The following is a 20097-nucleotide window of genomic DNA, read 5'->3' on the forward strand; positions in this document are numbered from 1 at the left end:
CTGTTTTGCCAATTCTGCTGCCATGCAGAAACCTGACAGTTTTTTAATTCTAAGCTATATCAGTTACTCTCTTAGTATTCGTTCATTGCTTATTATAGCTAATATAGCAGATAATACAGTGCTTCAACAGCAATTTTCCCCAAAAATTCCAGAAGATTTACAGGGAAAGGAGGCTGTAGAAACATCTCAGATGACTGCAGAGCACACTGGAGATTTGAACCAAGTATTATTTTGGTTCAGGATGTGAATAGTTTTTAGTGACAAAGTTTTAGGTAGTAACCAGAAAACTTGTTCCTTCTTGAAGCAACAAAGACAACACACTTTCAGTTGCAGGTGACATTTTAGGTGTAAATGTCTGAGGCCTTTGAAGAATGCTTTTGACTGTAGTCCAAACTGAACAAATACAAGGCTCGCAAATAATTTATAAAGACATCTTCCTCAAAGAAACAGGTTCAAAATTATTCCAATGGCAGCCTCTCCAGGACATTGTTAACATTTATAAACCACAGAACTGGAACCCTTCTAAGCATTTGTCTTCAAAACTCATTTTACAGATTGGGCCTACAGTGCTGCTGAATTTCTGAAGAGCAGAATGTATTGAATACCAATTTATTTTTCCCAGAAATACTTTTCCAGTGATATTATATGTGTTTTCATGAAACAATTCCAGTCAATTCAGACCACAGAAAAATATTTAAGCTTGAAAGAAGCATTATATGAATATACTTTCGTATTTTATATTGGCAAATCCTCAAGAAAGGATAGTGGGCTGCATAGGAATGCAAGAGAGAAGGTAGAGGATTACTGTTCTGTCTCTGACATCATGTGCTGTAATCACTGAACAATTTATAGTTCCTCAGTTTCTCTAATGATACCAGTTACCCAAGGGATGCTTATCAGTTACCTTCTGTCTATATGGTGCAATAAAGAGGAAGGAGTCATCATTACCTTCCTAATTAAGCTGGTCCATCTTCTGCTGAAATCATCAGACCTTGCAGCTATTTAGCACAAGAACTTCACCTGAGCAGATGTTGTAGCTGAGAGTAAAGAAAAGAGCGGCCTAAGTGGAAGCATAAGCTTCCTATATATGTATTTTAGGGGGAAACAAACAAATCTGTCTGCAAGGACAAAGCATGAGTCTCAGCAAGAGAAGCAGTTTATTGGAATTCCCCATGCAAAAAGCCAGAAAACCTAATTAAGATTTACTATACATCAGGGCCAGTCTGTCCACAGCTCTCAGCCCATGACAGAGCTCTGTCTCAATTGCCATGTGGAGCCTTGGAAATCCACCAAAGAAAATAACCCCTTTTCCTTTTGCAGTTCAGTTCTATTAATTACATTAAACAGGAGCAATGACCTCCTGGGATACAAGAATTTTTGTAGTTGTTGCTGTTGTTTTTAAACAAAGCTGAAGTAAAGAAAGCTAGGGATTTTCAGACTCTGCTGTCCAGACTCCTGAGGGATTGTGGATTATTCCTAAAAATGTACAACCTCATCTCTAACTAAGAGGACAAGTTTGTTGTCAGTGGGCTTGATTATCCAGTTGTTGTCAGTTGGGATAATCCATGTGTTAGAAAATGGATTTAAAATTGGAAGCAGTTGGAAACCCTTAATGTGGCATTTTAGAGGAGAAAGAAGCTGAGAACCTTGATTTCTCAATAGGTCTCTATCCTACGAGCAAAGACGTGGGGGTTTAGAGCACTGGAATTTTACAGCTATCCCAAATTCCTTTGGGGATGTGCACAAGCACCTTACCTCCAGAAAGACACTGAAAACAACTTAGAGTTATTAATTAGAGAAAAACTTAAATTTTCTGAGTACAAAGGTTATTATGAAGAATTCTAAAGCAGGGTGGTTTTACCTTAAACAAGGATTGTCTCAATTGCCTGCCTGTTTTCCCCCCAAATCCAAACCCACAGCAACAACAACCAAAGCACAATGGGAGTTGATGGGAGCTGCTGAGAAAGAACAGTGCTCAGTTGTCCATCTCTGGTCAGAGACATGTGAAGAAACAAAAACCAAAGCTATCACTGGTGAAGTCACAGAAGTGATTCTCAATAAAATTTTTTGCTTTACATTCCTTAAATGGGTAACTGCTAGAGGAATACCTTTTAGCACTTTCTACATATGAATTGCAGTTCAAGTGAATGTAAAGCTCTTATTCATAAAATAGAACAAGGTTACTCCATAAATTTGGTGTCTACTTGCTCTTTGCAGGGTTCACTTGCAACAGTGATCCTGAATTTCCCTCTGCCTCACAGGCCAAATTTGGCTGGAGCCATGGGTCAAGCCCATCACCAGAAAAAGATCTTTAGTCTGTTCAGCAGCTATTTCAGAAAGCCACACAAACAGATGAGATTTTAAAGAACCACAGAGCTGGCAAGGAGAATTCTAGAGAACCTCTAAATATCCTTGATTCCAGCATGGTCTTGCCACTGTCTCTGTAATTTCTTTTACATTTGTTTAAGCTGAACTTGAAGACTTACTGTGATGGAAACTTTAGAGACCAGATGGCCTGTCCCAGTGCTATTCTTAGTGCTTAGGAAGGTTTTTCTCCTATCTAACCTATTCTTGCTGCAATTTAAGAGCTTTAACTCTCTTTTCTTTTCACTGTGAATCCAAAGACATGGTTACTTCTTTCTACTTGCAGCAGGTTTTTATGTGAAGTTGATTTTTTCCTTCCTTGGTGTAGCAGTTTATGTTTGCACCTATTGATCATTATCCTGAGTTGTCTTTTCAAGTATCTCATTGGTGAAAATCACTTAACAAATTGTCATCATGCTCTCAGTGCCCCTGCCATATGTCCCTGATTAGAGCCATCTCACAGTGTAGGAAGACTCTACTCCATTGTTTTGATCTATAATGAAAATAGAAAATAGTCTCAGACCCATAGTGTGCCCCAGTCTGAAGATCCTTCCATTTTTTACTCTCTGGGTATATTTTTCATGCACTTTGGATCAACCTTGCAGTATACATAATTTCCTTTTTCTCTTCTGGCGTCCCTAGTGATTAACATAACTTTGAACTTTTATGCATATTTTATAGGATCAGGAAGTTAGTTCAAAGGGAGCCATTATGTACACCAAGGTTCTGCACCATCCTATATTCTGGTAACATCTGGAGATCACAGTGCTTTGGTGCCTGACATTAAAAACATTGATCCTAGGTGTGTGTTTTGGGGCTTCTTCATAGATAGAATGCATTGCAGAAGTAGTTGATCTCAGTAGGTTAGCTTTTTTGTTAAGGAAAAAAAGATACTGAGGTGTGTTCATTTATATAAACAAGATCTGTTTTGATTAAGTTAGAATAGAAAATAACAGAACTCTGAATATTTCACTGAGAAGAAACATTTGATAAAATTTAGGGTGATGATAGAAGTTAATTTTTTAAGATTTTATTTTGTATATTAATTGAGTCAAGAAAATACACGTTATTGGAATATTTGGTTTTGCTGGTTTATTTCACTTTATGAGAAAAGTGTTTTGTGCCTTTTATTTTCATTTGAGTTGGGAAAAGAGAAAAGCAGAATTGTGTCACTTGCTACAGAATGGAAAGCGCATTTTTTCCTAGCTCTGCATTTCATGGTCTGCCTCTCCTATGGATTCCAGGAAGCTGCAGCTTTTGCATCATGTATAACTGCAGCAAGATAATATGGGTTACAAATTATTAGCTTAATCAAAGGAAACCCATCTTTATCCTGTACAAGCTGCTGTCTGGATTTTGATGCAGACAGGAACCAGGCTAGTTCCAGGTTTTACCAGACTGACCATTTCATTTAAGATAGAATCCACCAACTCAACTATATGAGACATATATATATATATGTGTGTGTGTGTGTGTGTGTGTGTGTGTGTGTGTGCGTGTATAAACAACACTATTATATTACAGAGAGTAACTATTCACCTTTTATAATATAACCAGAGGGTCAGAGCATCAGCACTTCTCTGGACAAGATATAACTGAATGGAGGAAATCAGCATCAACAGATGTTTCAGAGACCAAGATCAAACATAAATTTAACAAGGATGGAATACTGCATGGGAGAAAGGCCCAGCAAAGGCTGTTCAACTCAGAGATATGAAGGCTAGGTCCTACTCAGAAAGTCCTTAATCTGTTGATGGCTGGGCAGGTTTACTGAAGGATGAAACCCTTTTCTCCCATTTTTTCTCAAAACATTGGCTTCTACTAGAGGGAGGGAAATAGGCTGACTGAATCTTGGAGGTTTTCCCCAGTTCATCTGGTTTTCTGTTCTGTGTAGTGTTAGTCTGTATAGACTCTAAGCACTGCTAAATAATCTGGGTAACCAGGCTGACTATACAGTCGGTACCCTTTTAGATGCAGGAATGTTCTGTGAGTTAGTTAAAGTGTTAGATGAATCAGTTAAAGAGTCACATGTAAGTCATGATTAAGTCTTTCCTTTGAGCCTTTGTATAATGTAAACCCAGTGCTTTTGCAGCAAAGTGCCTGCAGCTTCATGCTTGGCTCAAGCTGAAAGGCAGTGTATGGCAGATGGGAAGGGAAAAGGGTAAGAGGGAAAGTGAAGTGGCAGGCATAGAGCTCTGGAAGCTCTTGGACTTTCAGCTTTCTAGGACAACTACTCTTCAACAAAAGCATCTTTTAGTTGATTTTCAGATTTAAGCCGGATATAAACAGGAATTGTTAATAATACCAATTACTTGTATTGATTCCTTGTCATTATTTCTGTTCTGTGCTTTAAAAGTGCTGACTGAATCTGTGGGCAAATAAGACATTGCAGCAGCAGCCCTTCATTTCCAAATTTCAGAGACTCTGAGATAAGCTATATGGGTTTGAAACATATTTTTAAAAATAACAAAAGGCAGTTATTAACCAATTGTCTCTTCATTCATATTGCAGAGAAGAATTAAGGGCGGCAGTATGTGCTACAGGTGTCACTGAAGGAAGTCTGTAGACAAATACTGCTGAAAGCTGGGCAGTTGTGATTCCTGTTGCACCCAGGAATCAACTGCTGCATCTTGCAACCTGACTCAGACCCTTGCGTCCATAGCAGCCACTGGAGAAAGAGGCACAGTCTTGTGGGCTGCTCTGTGCACTTTTACAGTCTGTGCTGGTTTCAATTAAATCATAGTGCAATCTCATTTTGTTGCCTCAGTTCAAAGGTTGCAGAAATAGATGATCACTAATAGCCAAAGTCCTTCGTTTTGGCAAAGCCTTGATTAGTTCTTGGGGTGGGATTTTCCCCATGCAGAAGGACTGGGGAGGCTCCTAAGATATTTGCACAGAGCTGCCACTGCCAGCCTTGAAATTGGTACTAGTGCTCCAGCCACCATTACTCTTGAGCCTGGAACCACCAACAGTGTGAAAGAGATCGGGTTGGACAGAGCAGCTCTCACTCTCTTGATGAGTTGTAGTCTGAGAATCACAGGCTGATCATGTCAGGGCTTCAACATCCTGCTGCAGCAGCTTGTTTTCTTGGCCTGGACAATTTTAGCCCTTCTGACTTCAACTAAGAAGGAGATTTCATTGTGCAGCTAAAACTAATCGACAAGTTTTAAGCAACTTAATCTTGAAAACAGCACAAATTATACACATCTTTAATTTTAAGTCCCTAAGATATTCTAAATGGGAAGCATTGAGAAAACTTAATTACTCTGCCTGCTTCTTCCTATAGTTCCTAATTACTGTGGGTGCTTTTCTTGTCCACCAACACTGCTGGCTAGATTTTAGGGCAGATGTTCTTGTGCAGTCATCATTAAAAGCTCATACATTGGATGCTGTTGAAGCCTTCAAGCACTCTGCATTTATGTCTTTTATTTCAGGATGTTTGGGGGGAAGAAGGGATCATCACACCATTAAAAATGTCATTTGCTTTCTGTATCTTTTCCATGCAGCTTTTCTCTTTTGCTCAGACAAGTGGCTGCCAGGAAATTTGTTAAGGGTATAATGGTTCTGAGACATAGTCCTCTATTTTTGAGAACATTATCTCAGATTAAAAACTTTTTCATTTAGTATACTCAACCCAATGACAATTTCACTATCCCTTAACCCAAGTAATGACTTCAAGTTTCTAATTAGAGAGCAAGAGGGAAGGGACTGCCTGTGGCTCCTGCAGCCTGAGCTAAGAGAGTGCTAAGAAATGCTGTAATAATTTAGCAGGTAGGAGAGCTCCAGCCTGCTGAGCTAGCTCTCCTGCATCTGTGGAAATGGGCAGGATCCCTGCTTTGCCCATGGCTTCTGTCAGTCCTCCCCAGCCAGACCTCTTTTGGTTTCATCTCCTTGAGCTCTGCGAGTTGGGGCTTGGCCCTTGGCCCCAGACCTCATTACTTTTACCTGGGCAAAAACATCTGTCCCCCAGTTTTAGGTGTAGAGCATCTTTTTTTGCAGAAAAAAAAAAAAGGTGTTGAATACATGTCCCCATTGTGGACACCATTATTCTTTGCCTTTTGCTGCTTTTTTCAGATAATTCTCTTTTTGATTTGCATTGTGTTTTAAATTCATTGAGATAGAGAAAAGTGTGGTTGCTCCTCTACTATTTCAAGGAGTGAATGTTTGGCCACTCCATTTGCTAAAATAGTGGTAAAGACACTCCAGGAATCTCATCTAATTCCACATAGGCCTTAGGCTCTTGATACATTGCACAAGAATCTAATTACTGAAGTAGTTATTGTCTTCTCTGCTACACCCTATTTTTCCAAACCCAGAGCCACCTTTGGAGTCACAGCAGTGAAGCCTGCTGGCAGTGGTGGGATGTAATGGCACTCTGTCAGCCTGGAAACAGCTTGACAGTACTCACCTGGAATGAGTTACTTACTTAAAATCTCACTTGTGTGTTTTTTGACCCCAAAAGGAATATGTGAGAGGGGAAATATTCCTTTCTTCACTCAATTTATTTTAATTTCAGTGGCTGCATTTCCAAAAAGGTTGTGCTTTTTCTTTGCCTTTTCTGATGGTCTTATAATAGCTAAGGCTAAGGTTAGACTACCCAGGACTAATGAGACATACCAGCTTTTCTTCTTTTGTATCAGTTCTTGTAGGAGTGGGAAATGGGAACTATTCAACCAACAATCATGCAGAATTATTTTGCAATGATGGTCCTTAAAGCAAGAAAAATCATCCTGTCTTTTTTTTTTTTTTTAACTATCAGAACCCTGTTAGTTTTAAAGTGAGGATGTCAAAGTAAAGTGAGGATGCCAAAGTAAAGCGAGGATGTCAAAGTAAAATAAATATTGGCCAGAGTGTAAAAATGTTTAATTCAGGATATTTTTAGGTAAGATCTATAATCCCAGTTTGACTGAGTATTTGTTGCAGTCCTTTAAGGATATAGTGTGCCATTCTGTTCAGCCAGTGTGCATGTGGCTCCTGAAAGGTTTTTAATTGTGTGTGGGTTGGTAGATATATATGTATATGTATGATAATATTTATTTTTATGCATCTGCTCTGTAAAAAGAGTCATCAGTTTATGTATTTGAAAGGAACCCATAGTCTAATGGTATTCTGGTGGTGCAAACTTGCATTTGAGGAACATGTCTTTGTCCTGTGGAAGGCAAGCATAGCAATGCAGAGATTAAGGGGTTTTTTACAGAATGTATCAAATTCTAGCTTCTCTCTATTAAAATAATTCTAATCATTTGATAATAATCTTGCTCTGGGCTGCTAACAATCATCATCACTGGGTCTTGTTCTCCCTTTTCATTAGTCTTTCAGTGGTATTTGAATGTGGCAGCATAAACAACTTTACAAGAATGTGCTTGTCCTGGATTTTTTTTACTAAATCCAAATTGAAATTACTTCCATTTATACAGCTCTAAACATTGCTTTAACTTATAGCATGACCACAATATACCAGCAGGATGGTGGTTAGTATTTAAACTGATGGAGGTATATTTGCTTTTTAGTGTGTAGACTTTGGTCACTATTATCAAATTATCTGCATTTGTTGCATGATATGTAAAATGTTGTGTCTTTTGGAGTTGCTTAGACATTTCTATAGAAGTATATAATTTTAAATGTACCCTTGCAGATTTTTATTAAGAAATGGTGAAAAATATGTTTTAATCCTTAGTTTCTGCAAAATTATGATTGTGATGGAGATAATTAGATTGATTCTGGAGGAGAATTTTCAAAGCTGTACTCAACAGCTTAGCACTCATGGCAGTTGGACTCAGTAGTGCCTTGTTCTGTTTCTGTACACTTTCACCCAATCAGTCTTTTCTTTCCATGTTTTAAATGAGGCCTTCAACCATATAGGTTTAATTTGAACAAAATCAAAGTAAAACTCAACTTCATAAGAAAGCAGAGTAGTGAAACATAAAATGCACTAAGCCTGTGTTTAAGGAAAATGCTATTTGCACTTAGTGATGTGACTAACAATCTTTCAGAGAAAGCAAACAGGTTAAACTTCCAACTTAAAATTAATCGTCAGCTTCTCTTAGTGTTCTTCCTAAGCGTATATGGGGGTTTTTTCCCCTCCTCTTAATATATTAGCATTTTGACAAGTGCATTTGCACTGTGGCAAAATAGCTATCACAGCAACTCAAATTTACAGCTTGGAAGAGTCATGCTAGTTAGGGACATTGCTTTATTTGCTTTGTCCTCTTCTAGGATGAGTTCTGCTCTGTGGATTAGCTTGAGCCCACATACAAATAGTGATACACTGCAGAGTCAGATCAGGTGTAAGGAATTTCTCTACTTCCTTACTTTAAAGGACAGAATTTCTTTCATTTCCCCCTTTCTTTTCCTAATGAAGCCCCATGTAATTTCATGGAACATTAAAACAGAGAGATTCTGAGATTGTGAAGAACAATGTTGCAGCAGGTGTCTTCACTGTACCTTAATTATTTTTATCTTTCATTTTAAGTATGCTGTTGTTTTGTAGTTTTGCTGACAAAAATATGCAATCTTCTGCTTAAAATATTAATAAATACTCATTCTTGATGCTTTGTGTTCATCACCCATTGGATAACATGTTTTTAGACTAGAGCAGAAAGGTTTTGTAGTTCTCTGAGCCCTAATCCCAATGCTTGCAGCTGAGGTGCCCTGCACTATGGATGGGCCAGCTGAGAAAGGTGTGAAGGGAGCAGTGTTGGTGCAGTGCTGTGCTCCATTTCACAAGCCTTTTGCAACCCCAAAAGTGTCCCTGGACCTGTAGGATTTGTGGCTCTCTGAATCCCACCCCTAGAGACTGAAAACTCCTGCATTTGGATAATCCTGAACCTTGCAATAAGCTTTGAACTTTGTTTCAAGAACTTCTCAGCATTTCTGTTACTAATGAACTAGATAAATATACACTGGTTTGGAGATCAAATGAAAAAGATATTTCATCACCAATATCTGGAGCATCTAACGTGTTACGAAATAACTTACTGGTTTAAAACTCAAGTATGCATTACTCATGTAACCACAGATATTTTGAAGGATATTTAATTGTTGTAGGCATAGTATATTCTTCCAGCTTTGTCTTATGGTCAGTGGGGTACAAAAATAGAGAGAGTAAAACCATCACTCAACCTGTGGGTATGGTTGAAAATATGCCATTTTGGTTTCTGTGATATAAAACACAAGAGACTTGTAGTGTGTTTAGTTAGTTTTGCTTAAATTAGGTGACTGATTTGGTGGCTTGGGATTTATTATTTTTCTTCCCCATAACTAGTTAAGCACCAGAATGCTCATTAACTGGCTCTTTTCACCACCATCTGGGCAGAAGGGAGCTCTGCTTAGTTGGGTCCTGTGAATATTGGCATTTCTGGTATTGACTTCTTGGTGGGAAGGCTCCTACAGGAACTTTGTGATTAAACGTCCAGCTGTAACCATATTGAGAAGGGAAGGCTAGAGCAAATGGGAACCTGTGTGTCTCCTCTTTGTCTCCAGAATCCTCTGGGAAAGCAGACCTATGGGCTTGCTTTAAGCTGGTTTGTGAGTTTGGCTTAGGAAATAGCTCCATTTCTTGTAAAATACAAGAAAGCTTCTTGAATGGATTGAAAATGTAAATTAAAGCAGACAATTACTGCAAACAGAAATGCTACTCAAAATCTTGACAAATGGGTCATTTTCATGGTTCTCTCTCCCCACATGTGACTTTTAAACAGTCTAAGGGGTGTCTCTTTCCACAACTTTTCTGGATTTTGGAAGTTGTTGGAACAGGGGTCTAGCTGTGGCTGTTAGCAGGAGGCTCTTTGGCTAGCAGAGAATGCTGAAGAAAGCACTTCAATAGTTTGGGTTTCAAAGCAACCTTATAATGTCAACTACATCATACAGTTATGCAGAGTATAGAAACACAGAAATGCATTTGGTCAGGAAAGATGGGTCCCAGTATCCATTTGACCCTTGTGTATGACATTTAAAGCTTAATGGCATTAAAATAAATTACATGCTCAATATTTAAATACTTTACTGAGCTGAGACATAAACAAACACATGAAAAAGAATTCTAAATTAGACAAACTGCTGATTTTGCAATGACTTTCATTCCACTTACAGTGTTTAAAAGAGAATGCAAAATATAAGAGATTTATAAATCCAACAAACACTTTTACAACTATCAACTTTTAAGTAGTCTCTGCATAACATATGTAGGCATACATAATTTTAAAGAAATCACAAATTCAATAAATGTTATTAAAATACACACAATATATACAAACATAAACAGGCATATAATACAGGTACATAATCCTTCTAAATTTATATACCCTAAGTAGGGAATCCCCTAAATAGGGATCTCTGTTTTAGTTAGCCAGGTGGTCACAGTGCCAAAACACAAAATACAAAAGTAATTCAAGAATCCAGGTTGCTTTGGAAGAAAGAAGTCTTGCCTCACCAATCTAGCAAGACATTTTCAGAAGAGTTTGTAACCATTTCTCTAGCTGGATCTGGTCAGTAAAGTACAGTTGAGTCTTCAAAAGCTCCTGGATCAAGCACTATAGAGGAAGAAGGTACTGTGAGGTGAGAGTTGTTTTCCTTCTTCATGGCAAATACGTGACTTTAAAAAGGCAGAAATAAATTGTCAGTCGTCTTAATGGAGAAAGTCTTCATCAGACTGCCCAGTCACCTTTTTATTGTCACTTTGGATGTTCACAAAACTCCATGTAAGTTCACTCCTGCAAAGGGAGTGAACAGCAAGAATATTAAGTTGGCAAAGTTTGCTTCAAATATTTGATATTGAAATTAAAGCTGACTGTGAAATCTGACAGTAATCTTGTAGTAGAAAATGTCTAAAGAATACAACAACCAGTGACATTTTTGTGTCAATAAATGCAGAATGATGCAATATAGGAGCTATGGATACAGAGCAACAGGATCCATGTTATCTTCAAGAAGAATGATGTGGGAATCACTGTAGATAATTATCTGAAATTATCAAGTAAGTACCCAGAGAATGTAAAAAACAGTGTTTCATGCAGCTGAGGAAGGAAGGAAGAGAGAAAAAGCAGAAAATATCTGTAGGAGATGTGTTGTGGTGTGTTGCAGTCACATCACGAGTCCATTTGCAGGCAGTACTGGGCTTCTCATCTCAGGCATGGTGAAACACAATTAGAAAAGGGAGAAGAAAATTCTCCAGAAGCCTTTATCCTCAAAGATTTTGAATAGTTTCTACAAGAGGAGGATTATTCAGCTTGGGAAAAAGCTACTGAGTTAGGTGGTATTAAACTGTATTAAACCACCAGTGGTAGGAAGTGAATGAGAAAATGGAGGATGCTGCTCCTACAGCTCACAAAGTGAGAACCATACTGAGCCCACATGAAATGCTCAGGCACAGCATGCATTGCCACAGGGAGCTGTGGGCAGAAGTGTAAATAGGTTCAAAAATTAGTGATGAGTGGGCCTATGGAGGATCTCTCCATCCCAGAGAGCAATCCTGCAGGTGGGTCATGTTTAGGCAGCACCAGAAAGGGAAAATAACCCTTTCTTTTCTCTTTTTTATTAAAAAAAAAGAATCTTGACAATTTAAGACAAAGCTTAGATGAATGGGGGAAGAACTTCCAGGGCTTTTTACTGTTGAAGACTTATCTTGGGTTTTGTGGATTTTACCCCAGTCAAAGGCTGTTTAGGATATTGTTTTAGAGCCTAGTCAACCTCTGCTCTATGCAGTAGAACTGTTTCCTTCCCTGGCACCTCATTTCACAACATTTCGTGCAAGTTTAGGTTGGATCCCCCAGTGTCACTGGTCCTCTGATGCAATAAGTGAAAGGTTAATGCATTGCAAAAGTAACTGTGATAATCCTGAGCTGTAAATTAGTCCGTTTAGTGTATCCACAGGATTAATTCTGAAATGCATTAAGCAAAACAAGAAGTAATGCAAACTTCATATTGTCTCCCTTACACTGTAGTCTCATTTAATTAGTCACTGAAACAACCACCTGAAAGCTTTCCCTCTGTCTTCTTGTTTGAATCATGAATTTTATCAACTTCTGAGAGAGTGACTCAGGAGGTGAAACAGCAGGGCTTCTGATGTTATTTATAAGCTCTGTACTGGAAACTATTTCATTGTTGGTACCCATGAAACTCAAGCAATTTAGCCTGTAATTTCATCATTTTAGACTAAGTGACAGGAAAACTAATGCTTTCAGTGCCCCACTAAACAGCATTAGCTTTATCCATTGCCTCTGCTTACTTGAAAAATGGATAGTGAAATAATTGGCATTAGAGCCACCTGTCAGCTACAGGTTATCCCACAAAGGAAGAGGTTAATATGAGCACCAAAATACATGCAAGAGATGTCTGCAATAATTGGGTTTTCATTGCAGTAGTAATTCTGCAGACTGAAGGTAGGCAGGGGCAGCACACAAAACACCTGTACAATGCCAAAAACAAGCAGTCAAGCACTCTACAGGGCTTGAAGCTAAAGAGATGTTGAGATAACGATAGAGCATTCCAGCCAGCCCGTCCTAAACACAGCTACCATTGCAGCAGATTTACTCCCTGACCACTTGAGATTTGTGACTTTGCTGGGGTTTAGAAAGGCACAAAATGAAAATAAAATAAGAAATTGTGTTCCTGTTCATATCTTTCATCCATTTGTAGGTCTTTGGCACATAAACTACAAAGGAAAAGCCATGTGTCTTCCTACTTCTGCTGTGAAGTTTCGACCTTTCAAAATGCGTGGAGCAGAAATGCTCCAGCAATGAGAAGGGAGAGGCTATTGATTCTATTACTGAGTGTGAGAAATAGGGTGATCTTCACTTCTGTGTTTATGCTTTCCTGGTACATACCTGTTTTTAACTGCATAGGAGATTGTGATATGTTCCTTTGCCTCTTTTTTCATTATTTTTAAGTACTTGATGTAAAAGAAAAAGACATGTATATTTCATCAGGATTTGCTTTAGTTTTAAGGCATTATAGTTTTTTAGTACATTCTTGGATAGTGTCATTGGCATGAAAAAGGTCTGAGATTAGAATAAACTTGAAAATTAAGTAAAAGCATTTTTCCTGTTTCTCAAAGAAAATCAGGAAACAAAAGCAATATTTAATAGATGGGGGAACAGAATCTGTCTTTTATAGCCAGGGAAATCACTGCAGAAATAAAAATGAGGTTTCAGATCAGGCATCTGGTGTCTTGACATCTTACTACAAGCAATACCTTTGATAGCATGTAGGCTCATCTTGACACAAGTGAAGCTCAAACAGGTACTTGGAAGATGCAAGCAAAGCACATGTTATAACCCCTTTCTATTTTTAAATTTTTGGAATTGTTGAGCAAACCATGCCTTGTTAAGTAAGGCATTTCCAACTTTGCTCTGAGGAGGTAGTGCAGCTTACTCAACAGGGCACCGGCCTCTTTGGCATCTATTGCTTTCTCAGCTGCTGTGAGAAAATGAATGTGTTGTTTCATCTCTGCATGCCCCTTTCATCCTTCAGTCCCTCTTGTCTGTTCAGCATATATGTTCTTCTGAGCTGGAGTCTTTTCTCTTTGGAGAGGTGTATATGTACTGTGTAAAATAATGAGTGGCAATTCTGTCATGTCCTCTAGGGACTACTATAAAATTAAACCTGAAAAATTTGCATGCTTTTTTATTATATTAGCATATTAACTGCACTGTGTAAGGCAACATACATACAGGTCAGTATCCCAGAGAGCTGTAATATTGAAGACCCAGGACACCCAAGAGAGGTTATAGAAACAGTAGGGGTTTTTCCATTGTATCTGAAAGATTCATGGCCTAGCTGTGAAGTTCACTTGAAAGCAAAGACAACTGGGAAGCTATTGCTTGGACTCTGTAGCAAACATATACTGACTCCACAACTCATATTTTACTTCCTTTGGCGATTGAATGCTATTTGGGGTATAAAAAGAAAAGAAATAAAATGTAAGGAGGAGTGTAATGCAAAATGTTTTAAGATGTAAAATTACTCTGAAGTTTGTGCATGCTTTACCCCTTGAAGATATTTGTATTTTATGGAAACTGCCTTTGTAATCATTCTGATAATCATTATCTGCTTTTCCAGTCATTGTTTGCACAAATGACAATAATTTGAGTGCTTAAATATCTGGCAATAGAGTTTCATTCTAGTTATGACTTATGATAGCAGTGCATATGAAGGCAGTAGTGCCTGACAGAGAGTGCCAAGAAACAGTGGTCATAATTGGCATTCCCATCATTCATTTTGTGGTTCATGCATCCTTTTACCTCATTAGCAGCATCTCATCTTCTTAAGCTGGAAATAAGACCTTTGTCAGTTTATTAATGTGTGAAGAATTGGTGTTTGATATGAACACATTGTAAGGTAAGTCAATATCCTTATCATCAGCTAATGGGTATTTGCATTGGGCATTTCATGCTGAGATCAGAAGTTAGAAGGGATGGACTCTTTTTCAGAATTCCTCAATGTGTGTATATTTCCATCAAGACACTCTTGCACAGCTGACTACTAAAAAAACATGATCAGCATGAATTACCAAAGCTGCTGCTGCTATTACCTACCTTATGCAGTGCATCAAACCAAGTATGACATACCTGGTTGTGCAGAAAATCATCAAATGAATTCAAGACAGGAATGAACTTGAATTGAAGAATTTTTTTTTTACATTGTGTTAATTCTGAGATGTCTGAAAGACCCAAGGCACCATGGGTTGGAGTGCCACAGAGTGGCTCAGTTTGGCAGGCACCCCTTGAGCTGGCTTTGTCCAACTTCCCTGCTCAAGCAGGGTCAACTGCAGCAGGTTGCTGAAGACCATGTTCTGTCAGGCTTTGAATATCTCCAATGATGGAGGCTCTGCAGCCTCTCTGGGCAACTTGTCCTAGTGTTTGACCCTGGGGGATCACCAGTGACACTAGATAGCTGCTGATGCTGTAATATGCATTAAATTAGGTAGGTAAACTAGTGCTAAAGAGGGTTTTCTGTCACCTTGCAATGGTAATAAGAATTATCTTTGTATTATTTTATTGAAAGTGTAAATGATTAATTTTCTTCAGTTTTTAATTTCCAGTATTTTTGATGCATTCAAGTAATACATATAGCATTTTTGGCACCAGTTTTTAACATTCCCTGTTTTCGTGCCACAGCACCTATCATATCCAGCTAGAAGCACTTTCTCACTGATTTCATTTTTGGTCCATAGCGTTCCTCATGTGACTTGAATTGCTGTAAAAGTGAACAGAGTGAAAAAGGATAATTAAAGAGGGTTGTTTGGCAAACATCCTCTTTTTTTTTTTTCTTCTTTATGGCTGCTCTGCAAATGCAGGAAAAAGAGCAAAGTGCATGAAATGTGATAGTGTAGCATCTAGCCCATCTCTTGGTTCTCTGTATTGGCTCCACCTGGAAATCAGAATTAGATATATGGTACACCCCTATGAAACACCACCCAACTGAGGGTTTTAAAGTACTTAGTTAAAGCTTACAGATTCTTTCAAGGTTTTATGCTGTTCCATTTCTAGGTGGCTAGCATAGGCATGGGTGAATAATTTACAGATCTGTGAGCCATGGCTCCTCATCTGTTCTGCTTGATGCCTAGCTTGGTAAAAATAAGTCCCCATTTGTTATTGACTCTTGTTCCTGAGACAAATTTTACATAACAACAACAACAGAACAACAACAACAGTGACAACAAATTATGCTCACAGCATTGCTTCTTCTGTTAGATTTTTAGAAAAGAGGCTGTAGGTCCCCATGGACTTTATTGAGGTAACCCAACATGACTGCAGTCTGCACGGACCTGCAGAACTTCCCTCTTCATGGTCATCTGCAAGGGTTGGTCTCAGCTCTGGATGCATTTACTGGGGAAAGGGCACTCGTCAGAGTCTTGCTACAGCCTGGCAGCCTCTGGCAGCAGAAATATTTGTAGGCAGCTGACATCAGCATGGGGGAGTCTCAGCTTTGAAGCAGGAGACTTCCTTGCAGTGAAAATTGCTTGCAATCATATCTGTGCCCCAGAGTGCTTCATGTCCAGGGATTTGTGTGATGCCCGCAGCTGTAAACTCTTCTTGTGCCAAGAACATGGATTTTCACTTTTGTTTCTAATTCATAGGATAAAACTGCTTTATTAGGGTCTTTTCCTTGGTCTCTGAAGATGTTTGCAGGTCACTGGCTTCAGTGCTAGCCCACAACATGACAGAAACAGCATGGCCAGTTTGAGAACCTTTTGATTTTCTTGTGCAGTAACTGCTTGATGTGAAAGTCAATAATTTTCTGGTTTATAAAATCAATTCAGAGAAAAAAAAACTTTTCCAGTATTTCAGAGAATTAAACATGACAAAGCAAAGGGTGTTTGTTTTTGTTCCATTCACAGGAATAAGGTGCTATTCTGTAAATCCAGAGTTACTCTGATTAGTGAAATTTTGATGACAAAATCTGGGCAATTTTTGTCTTGAGTCTTACAGAAGTGTTCAAAAATAGTAGTGGGTTACCTCAACAGCTGAACTTGTTATGTGTCTGTAATGCAGAAGTCCATCGGTTAAAGAATTTATCACTGTTCAATCCTTGTAGGATTGCATATATTTAAAAGGATTCAGAAGAAAATTTTAAAAGTGACTATGACTTGACATAAATTTAATGCTAAAATTATTAGACTATAATTCAGCACCTGTAACCTGCCCAGTGACTTCTGTGGGATTGCAGTGCTTCAAGTCAGGAGCAAACAGGTCATTTAAGAACAAGAAAAGCTTCTTAAAATAAAATCAATCACAATACTGTATAACCTTATGCTGTAGCATTTGGTCTTTCTGCTTGTGAAGGGATCTTCACCTTGGGTGGAATTAAAATGCATTAATTTTCTATTCCTTCTCTAAAATAGCAGTGAATTGAGCCATCCAAGTCAGTCCCCATTACAGCAAGAGAAACATGCCTGTTACCCCCAGGGAGAGCTGGACTGTGTTCTGAATGATTGCTTGAGTGATCAAAAGACATATATTATAGGAATGTAAAGTTACGCTGTGGGAAATTTTGCTTTCATTCTCTTCAAAGACTTCAGGCATCTCAGGAAAACCAAGAAAAATCATAACAGTAAGTCTTACGAGCACACAGGAGTTTATCAAAGCCCTCATCATCTGATACTGATTTCCACTGCATGTAAATAAATACATGAATAACTTATGTACTTCATCTTTTTAGTCAAACAATCCTGGGTCTTTCCTTCTTACTTGGCATGGCAGGAGTACCCTCAGTGCTGCCTGCAGCCTGTAGCTCTTACTTGTGAATTCACACCAGTTCTCTGTTGATCAAGAAGGAGTAGGTCTTGTGCTAAGTGGGTCCTTCCCTGGGGCTGTGCACCTCCTAGCCCTGGTTGGGGAGCAGGACAAAGAAATCCATGCAAAGGAATTGCAAGCAGTGAATGGGTGTGTGTGGGAAAATACCAAACTTACTTATTTTCAAAATTTGATGTGGAATTTTGTTAGTAGTGGTATGGTTGTTGACATTACAACAAAGCTGATGGAGGCTGATAAAACTGGAGGAGAGGCAGAGGTAATGAACGGGAAAAGAAGGAAATTCAAGGGAAATAGGGGGTTAGAGAGTAGGGGGTCAGTGGGCACTGGAGCAGAGAATAGCCAGTGCTAAAATAGCCAATCCTCTGCCAGCACCTCTGATGCAGCTCCTAGTCAGGTGGCAGCTTCTCCAGCTCATCTTGGCTTTGGTCTGCCTTCAGTGATGCCTTGCAAGCATTATTTGTGCTTCCTGAGCCCACCTGGCTTGGGGAAAAGTTGTCCTTTCCCTGCATATGTGGTCCCAGAGGGAATAAGTTGTTCCTGAATGGGAAGAATTGTGATTTCACTCAACTTGTTGCTGCCCCATCTGATGAGGACTCCTGACTGCAAGAGGAATGTAGTCCTGGGCTATTTGAGTACCCCAGATTACCTGGAAACTTGTTCTGAAGTAGCAGGTCTTTGTTATGTACAGGGATTCAAAAGCAGAAGCAAATTCCTAAGTGTTCCCCAACACAAATAACAGCAAGGAAGGGATTCATAAATCATGTGTAACTCATCAGTGGAGAACAGGGGAAGCGCTGCTGTGGAGTTACTGTAGGGATTTTCCTGCTAGAACTCTGTTTCAGAAGAAAATGGATGCATACTGCTGCTGAAAATATGAGTCTCCCAGGGGAAGGTTGGCTTTTCCCCAGTGTGAATTTTTGCTGCCTCATGCTCACACGACTCAACCTAAAACCTACAAACTGCACATGGCACGGCTTTGTACTGTTATTTTATTTCAAATATATCATGAATTTTGCACAGTTGCATGTGGCTTTATTCATAACCAGCCCAGGAACAGATTCATGTTTATATTCCTCTTTAAATATTTGTATTCCTATAATGGAACTTTGCCCATTTTTCTCTGTAGGTGCCAGCTTGCATAATGACATCAATAAATACTTCTGGTTTCATCACTCTCAAGGGGACACGATGACAGTTCAGGATCCAAACCAGATGAATCTCTGTGCCGCTGTTTGGACTGTTGTCTCCTATGTCATTGCTGACATGGAGGATATGTTGCCAAGGTAATAAAACAGCAAGAAAGAAGATTTCTGTTCTTTAGTAAAGATTGTAAGTCCGCTAATGCATGTGAACTACAGCTGTAGTAAATTCTGCTACCCTTGATTTTCTGCTTTATTGTTATATCTGTTTTCCTCAAAACACACTCCCTTTTACATACTCCTACTTCCTTTTGCTGTTTTGATCTCTTCCATTTGTGATTTTCCCTTAAATGTGTGATTTTTGTGATTTTCCCTTAAATTTTCCCTAAGTACTTGTTAAATTTCAGATGAGGACATGATAGCTCTTTGACTATGATATAATAACCATTTGTATGCACAGTGATCTTGTGCAGCAGGAAAAATACACCGAATAAATTTTTTGCATCAGAATAATTAGTATATCGATTTAGTGTACATGTTTACTGGTTTTGTTTCTGTCTTTCATTCTACGCATTGGAATTATGTACTTTTAACCAAACAGCTCTTTTCACTGTTTTAAGGTGATACTGTAGTTTCTAGAAGTTTTCAGGTTATAGGACAAATTAATCTTATCTTTTTAAATGGTAATAGATGCTAGAATGGTCACATAATAGTAAAAATGCTAAAATAGCATAATAGTTTCATTCAGGTCCATTTTTAGATCTTGTGAGAGGTTCATCTAAGATTCAGATAGACAAGGACACAGAGGATAGAAAGCCAACAGAGGTCTCCCTGCTCTCCTGTACTTTTTGGGTACCTTCTTATGGAAATCTATGTGTGTCTTTTTCTTTCTCATGGAAGATTCGCCATAGTGACAGGCAGAGAATTTCGTGTGGCAGTTTTCCTGTGAAATGCCATCTTTCAGAAACAGTACATGGCTGTGATTTGTGACCTTCAGGTCTTGCCAGCTGATATCCAAACAAAGTGTAAGAACATATTTTGGTTCAGAATCCTGAAGCCATTCCTAGCTGCCCCTCACTTGCAGGGATGGTCTCCCCTGCTGAAGATCTCCCCTCCCTGAGCTAGAGGATGCTGGTACAAATTTACTTTGATGGAGGGATTAACCTGGGAATTTGATTCTTATGTATTTTGTTGGTTTGGGGGTTGGGGTTTTGTTTTTTTTTGCTTACTGAGATTATGAATATTCAGATGGGTTTCAGGCATATCTGTAGAGAAGGTGTAACTGGACTTGGGGAATGTTTTAAGGCATATGATTTCTGCTCATTTCCTTGTGACGTTAT

At 38.7% G+C, this 20097-nt stretch overlaps 1 protein-coding gene across 1 annotated transcript in view; it reads left to right on the plus strand.

Annotated features, from left to right (window-relative positions):
* The window catches only part of CPQ (carboxypeptidase Q), a 125000-nt gene extending 106095 nt beyond the window's left edge, over positions 1-18905 (plus strand). The window contains exon 7 of the mRNA XM_062503183.1: positions 18745-18905. Coding sequence (XP_062359167.1) covers positions 18745-18905 — 161 coding nt within the window. The remainder of the gene's footprint in view (positions 1-18744) is intronic.
* Positions 18906-20097: the final 1192 nt, after the last annotated feature.

Source organism: Cinclus cinclus, chromosome 1, assembly GCF_963662255.1.
Source record: "Cinclus cinclus chromosome 1, bCinCin1.1, whole genome shotgun sequence".
NCBI classification, from domain to species: Eukaryota; Metazoa; Chordata; class Aves; order Passeriformes; family Cinclidae; genus Cinclus; species Cinclus cinclus.